We start from the raw sequence: 7,177 nt of genomic DNA on the forward strand, positions 1-7,177 counted from the left end.
GCCCCGACCTTAACGCCTCTGATGGTGGCCTACACCGACTCCGAGGGTCACTGAGCTGTGACGCGAGCGAGGAGCGGGCCCACGTCGAACTTTTCTCTGACTGCTGTTAGGATGCTAGCTGCATTGCCTCTCTGCAAAGCCAAACCCAACCTTTGTTCCAACCATAGAGTCTCTCTACGTTCGCCGGACAATTCCGTAATGCGACGGCCAATCTCTGATATTAAAGGACCAGTCGTTTCACCATATGTGCCCGTCGTTTCTAATGCGACTGACTCGAAACGATACCGAGCTGCCAACGCCGCGTATTTACGTCTCGTGCTATCCTCCGCCGCACGAGCCGCGAACCCAGCAGAATTATTGACGTGCGACTCAGCAAAAGTGTCGACGCAGGTTGCATCCCAGCACAAACACCTCCCATTAGAAAATAGGAAAACCGTTAAGACATCTGGTCTCTTACCATCCCCTCTGTCCACTCCGACGGGCTCAAGACATGAAGGAACGCCTGCGCTCTGAAGAGCCCTCCTGATCACATCGTTCAGAGCCGAGTGTCTCGGATGTCGCCCAGCTCTGTACTTACAAGAAAGGCCATGCAGTCCTCGTGCATTCATCCGCTTTCCGCACCGACAAGTGTGGGGTTCGCATACATTTGCGCCAACTCGAAGAGCAATTGAGACGCGGAAGGAGTCGGGATCTAGAAGTGTTCCAAGAGCATCCGAAGGAATTTATTTATTTTATTATTTATTTATTTGTAAGTACTAAATTTTCGAGATCAGCGCGTTTTCGTAGCCAGTTTACCGTTCGTAGCTCTTATTTCGAGTCAAAATCGATTTTCATAACGGGAAATTTTTAACGTTGCAAGTGACAAAATAAATTCTATGGTCAACTTTTGGGAAGCTTGAAGATTTGAATGAAAATAAAAAAATAATTAGTGTAAATCAGTTTTGTATCCTTGACGACCGACCAATTATTATATCAAGATCTTTTGGAGTCAGATCAAGTAGAAGAGTTTAACTCGTCGAACTGAGGTCGGGTAGATCCTGCATAGCAATTCAAGATTCAACACTACCTATGTTTTTAAAATTTGAATTTCGTTAGTTCTAAAGATCGTTTTCTTTGTTTCAGGAACTTCGGAACATTCGAAAGGACAAAAAGGTTTGTTGAATTTTAGAGTCGCGTTATGGTAGCGAATGTCACTATCCTGATAAACGCGCTATTCTGACCATTAAACAGCAATTTATTCTTGTTTGAATTTATTATGCATGGCCTGTATCCTCAAACGAGTCATATCATCGCCTGAACTATGAAAATCATCGAACGTATCCTTAGCTACGTCAGGGGATCAAGTCAGGAGCGGCTTGTAATTAATCAGGTAACGCTTTCCTCCCCCGCCAGGTCCTGCCTCGGAAAGAAGAAGGTGCCTGTGCTGACGGTGGTCCTGGCTGAGTGCTGGGGCAGCGCAACCCTAGCTCTCAGGTGAGACTTTTCAAAGTAAATGAGAGACTATATACTCCTGTCCAAGGATAGAAGTTTATATAGTGATTCCACCATTTTACAGGGCGTGATACATAGAATAAATAGCGGAACTAGATTATTTGATTAATTAACTATAGTATTATAATACAATAATAGCTTAGCTGACAATTCTTTATATTGTTCTAAGATGTTATTTTTATTTTCCTGAGATCTCGGTCTTCGTTTTGAGTCATGGCTACCGAGGGAGGAGAGTCATTATTATTGCCATCATCGGTTAGTTGTTCTGATAGGTTCAGTGAGGTCGTCATCGTCTATCTACTCGGTTCTTAGATTGAAATCAGACTGTTTAGTCTTTGTCTCTGGTTAGTTATAACAAAAGTTGAAGATTTTTGAGGAGTCTCTGTCAGGAAATGTCTAGTCGATGTCGTAGTTGGCCGTAGTTTTTCTGCAGTTCAGAGCGTGTTAATCAAGGATTATTCTGTACTTGTCGAACTAAACTGGTAGCTGTACAGTCAGAAATTTTTATAGGACGCCCTGAACGAGGCAGACTAGTCGAAAGATGGAATGATTTTCACCTCCGAACAGTATCACCAATTGTCGATCTGGGATATTTAACATAGATGAAATTTTTATATATCCCAAACCATCTCTGGATAAATAAATAATTAATTTTCTAGATGATTCTCAAATTCTGGAGTTTTAGGCATTGTTGAAAATTTAGGCCACCATTTAATGACGATGCCATGCATTGAATGATTGCAGTTAGAAAGATATCTATGACGTTCTTTTGCATTCTAGAATATTCCAACGTTTTCTCATTCTAGAATATTCCCCCGAACATATTATGTCCAATTCCCATTCGACATAATCATTGTCGAATCTAAATCTTTTTACGATGTGTTAGATACCTTTTGAGCCCTGACTTTTACAAAATTGCAATTATTAAGCCAATATTTAATGATATTGTTATTTGATATAATATTTGTATTTCCCATATAAATTTACTTGTGAATAGTGTTTGTTTATGTTATTTTGTTGAATAAGCTTTAATTAAAAAAAATTTTTCTTCTGTGTTGGACACTTTTTACGCCCACTGTAAGTGCCACATACAAGATAATGATTGCAGGTGCCACAGCGACGGACTGTGGGGGTTGTACGGGGAAGCTGCAGTCAACGCAACCCAGCCACGCATGCGGTTCGTCTGCCAGCCCCGACACCTCAACCCTCCAAGTGACTGAATAATTTATTATTATGTTGTGTTCATGGAGAGCCCTATTTGATTAGGCCTTCAACCGGTCATCCGGTTCACTTGTCAGGTTGCTGTCCGAAGCTTTACGCAAATTTTTAGCATGTTCGAATTCTTGACTTTGCTCAGAGGTGACAAATCAGTAGGAGGGATTCGGTAAAAAGCGCATAAATATTGAAATGTTACTCTGAATCATCATGGCACAAATAACACATCATCCAGTTAGCTAGGAAAATTCTATTCTAAAGAAATCCCATTTAACATCCAACAAATCAGGTCCATCACCCGAATCTATTATGCAGCAAGCACCAGCGGCAGCGTCGACTTGAAGTCTAGCGATGGTGCTGGTAGTAGCTATATAGTCAGACTTAAAGATATTTGGTAGCCCCGGCACTCGGCACGATTTCTACCTGTACTATTCTCTGCAGCGCCCGTTATTCCGAGGCTTCGCTTCTCACTGATCCGGTTAGTCCCTTAGCAGGCTTTACCTGATATGCTGAGACACGGCCTGAGGATTGTCGTGGTCCAACTACTTTAGCTTGTGTTGCGGAGGGGTAGGCATTAAGCGAGGAGTCTACCTTTTTCCTTTTCATTGTCTATTCTATTCTGTAGCTGTGAAAAAGGCGCATTACATGCAGCAAACCGTAAGTATGTGTGAGCTTTAGTTTGCGTGAAGCAGTTTTCCTCACAATCGGTGCAAATAAATCTTTTAAAAAACTGCATGTAAGAATTTGTTATTCGCGTTAAACTGGACAACAAGTCACGCGGTGCTTGTTGGTATCCTCAATACGAGTAATAGGTTATGGGAAAGCCGAAGATACAACACCCAGCAATTTTTAGCCTTAACTACTTTTTGGACCCGTTTCAGTTACTTGTCTCTCCCGAACAATTAAAATTTCCAGTTAACGCGAGCTTATAAAATAATTTTCTACTTCAATTTACGAGCTACAACATCGAATTCATATTATTCGATTAGTAAAGCCCTTTTCTGATTAATACATTGTTTGGATATATTGTGTAAAACAAGGAAAATAGGGGAAGAGGGAGCAAAAAACGAAAAAAATATCCAAAAATGTAAAGCGAAATTAGAAAAAAGGTGTCTAGGGTCGCTAGACATTTGCAGTACAAATCGAATGATATTGTCTCTTTATGTTGTAGCTCGTAAATGAAAAGAGGAGATAAGTATATATAGGCGCCCTTTTTTCAGTTTTCTTTACATTTCACGTTATTCTTCCTTATCCCAAAAAATTCAAGCTAACCAAATGTTATTGAATTTGTTTTTTTGCATACGTGTAAGAAGTTTCAGAACGATTGTTAAAATAATGAAGTTTTTGAGGGTAAGCCCTTCCCTCTTACATATTTGGTGAGATATGGCCAGGCTTGATGTTTGTCGTTGTCTAACTTCTTTTGCGTGTAGCGCAATCGGCATGCTTCAACAGATTAGTTGAGACGTGGCTTTAGATTCGTCGTGGTTGTGGCACTTGACATTATTTGTGCGTTTGAAGCAGCCGTAGTTCGTCTTCACAGGAACAAATTGCGCTCTTAAGTCTACACGCTGATGGTTGACAATGAATCTTCATCATTTACACGAGACACTTCTTATTCATCACCACGCGAACGATCACTAACTACCACTTGCCGCAATAACAAACCCCGATCTCACTCACCGTCACACGACTGCTCTTTCGTCCCACCAGATTGTAAATTGAGCTCCAAGTTCGCAATAGGGTTCTTATATCTCCTTCCAGCAGACAACCTCTCGCTATGTCCCTACATGTAATTTAAATCGAATTTTTTACTCATTAATCCCGTAGTGTTTTTTCTTGTTTTGTTGCTCTTTAATCAATTCTTGTTCACGCTAAGCATTTCCTTAGTGCCACAAAACTTTCTCCTTCAGTGACTGAACTATATCTTTATGTGGCTGTACAGATCCCAATAATTGGCTCCAGCGGCCATGTGATCTGTGAAGGTTTCAATCCAATCCAATCGAAGTGAATGATGTGTATTTAATTATTTGAAAGAAGTGGAATAATTTGATCCTCTCGACATTTGGCGGGTGAAATTCCTAATGAAATTAGATGTAACGTTCTACAGCTGAACTTTTTCAGCCCTTTGAATTTATTTACTCAATCTTCTACGTTCTCATTCTAACAACCCTAACGAACCATTGCTTGATCAGGGCTGCTGATTGTTTTTCATTTCTCATTTGTAGTTTGTGGACGGAAACCGCGCTACCGGAGCACTGGGACTATCTTACAGCTTGACGAGTTCCAAACCCCGCGCAACCTCTCCCCGTGGCTGCAGGGGCTCAAGAAGCGGGAGCGCTACGAGTGCAGCGCCACTCTTATCAGCGACTCGTGGCTGCTGACAGCAGCGCACTGCGTCGCCCGGTACTCTCACTTATTTTACTGATTATTAAAGCATTTTGATCTGCAATTCCTGTGGCTTCATCAGGAGTCGTCAGATAAAATAAAACTTTTGAGCATCACAGGCTTCTGCCAATTTAATAGTTGGCAAATGTTCCCCTTCCCTGTATTGGGTTTATATTTAGCACTGGTATTCAATTAATAATCATCATCAATCATCATTTATTTGGGTTTCCTGACCCCTAGTGCAGAACTAATAGCAAATATATACGTAGATTGAAATTAGCCGATTTCCCTGCGGTGCAGGCAATTGTGCAACGGTCAATTTCCCTGATAGTCGGGCACTGTTTGACTGCCGGAGATTGTCTCTCTTCATATGTTTTAAATCCTTCACCGAATTGTCATTAGGCGTTCGGAATATTCTTATGATTGTAGATAATTCTGCATTAAATTTACTTCTCTCCATCCTAAAATTGCACTTCTCCCGCATGTGTAAAAATTATTTTTAATTTCATTTCTCATCATCAGTGGCGCATGTACCTCAATATTTAGTCATTGCTGTCAGTTCAACCAGTAATTTTATTCATCAACTGTGTCCTGCAGTTCGCTGGCGAGCAGAAACCGGACAATGGACCCTCGTGACCTGAAGGTGCAGCTCACGCTGAATCCACGCGACGACAAATACGTAAGATTGTATTCTCCTTTCATGACTTATCATCTTAAAATGATGATTATTATACGTAGTTGTCTTTCTTTGGTGCATTTAGTAGAAAAACATTAGCTTATTCGTGATTTTTCTTTGAATTTCATGCTGACGCTTGTGCTCTCGTTCTCATAGCATCACACGATAATGCAGATGATAAGCACGATCCAAACATGATATCTGTGCCCATAAATAGGTGAAGAAAATAAAACTTCATCCTGACTACGAGCCCGCTCAACCACCGCTTAATATTCCGCTCAACGACCTCGCTCTCGTGAAGCTGAAGAAACCATTGACCTTCAACGAGAGAATGTACCCCGCTTGCATAGACCTGGACGGGGAAGGCTTCATCAGCACCTCCACAGCCCTGGTTTGTAGAGCTCATTAACAGCAAAGACTCCGACTGAAATAAATTTGTTAATGACCACGTAACAAGGAAATCAATAACAAACAAGATGGCGCAGGAATTTACCATATCTTAATAAATAAACTAAAATCTAGTAAGTGGATATAGTCATTTTATAATCTATAATTCAAAGTCATACATTAAAACCTAAAATTGACAAATAAAATATACATCAACCTGAAATAACAAAGTAATACTGGCTTATCTGATAACAATCTCAAGGGGAAGGGAACTAAGTGCGGAATTAAGCTAGGCTTCTGTTTAGATATAAATACATTCTATTTGACGATAAGTCCCTAGCTTTAACTCCGCATTCAGTTCCCATCCCTTTAATATTGTTAACAGATAGGCCAGATTTGCTGTGTTATTTTAGGTTGACTTATCTTTTATTTGTGAATTTTAACATTTAATATCTGAATTTCAATTTTGCATATAAAATTACTTTATTTACTTTCTAGATTGTCGTTTTTCTTTATAAAGATATGGTGAATTTGTGTTCCATCTTTTTTGTTTTGAAATTACTTGTTAATTTGCGATTTAATCGATCAAGTGATTGTATACTTCTATGTGACCACGTAATGTTCTATTGAAATTATTTTCGTTCCGAGTGAACATTTCACATGTATATATATTTGATTTTTTAACATTGAATTTTTCGTTAAAATAAAATTTGTTGGAGTCTTTTTGGTGTCGTAACGAGGCTCTACAATAAGGTGTTGATTCCTATATCGCATCAAAATGAGCATTGTCACGCAAGCGAAAATGAATTTTTTTTGTTGCTGAAAGGTACAGTCATGAAAATATTTCCCGATTTCCTGTTCGTGGACATCAAACTCATGATAAGCCTTGCCGAGCAGGCGTTCAGCCGCGCCAACGGTGAGTCAAGGTACGAGTACGATGAGGTGCTGCAGGAGCTGGACCCGGACTGCCACGGTCCCGCCCCTCGGTGCCGGTCCTGGCACATCGAGGACACGCAGTTCTGT

The 7,177-nt window shown here is 40.4% G+C and overlaps 1 protein-coding gene across 1 annotated transcript; it reads left to right on the plus strand.

Annotated features, from left to right (window-relative positions):
* Window positions 1-1,122: 1,122 nt before the first annotated feature.
* LOC108677979 (clotting factor C-like) lies at window positions 1,123-5,965 on the plus strand (the record flags this gene model as incomplete). The annotated part of the gene is made up of 6 exons (XM_018166299.1): window positions 1,123-1,152; window positions 1,393-1,473; window positions 2,600-2,703; window positions 4,932-5,109; window positions 5,689-5,770; window positions 5,924-5,965. Coding segments are annotated over 6 exons (517 nt in total), but the record flags the coding sequence as incomplete, so codon positions are not given.
* Window positions 5,966-7,177: the final 1,212 nt, after the last annotated feature.

Source organism: Hyalella azteca, unplaced genomic scaffold (assembly GCF_000764305.2).
Source record: "Hyalella azteca isolate HAZT.00-mixed unplaced genomic scaffold, Hazt_2.0.2 contig5553, whole genome shotgun sequence".
NCBI lineage: Eukaryota > Metazoa > Arthropoda > Malacostraca > Amphipoda > Hyalellidae > Hyalella > Hyalella azteca.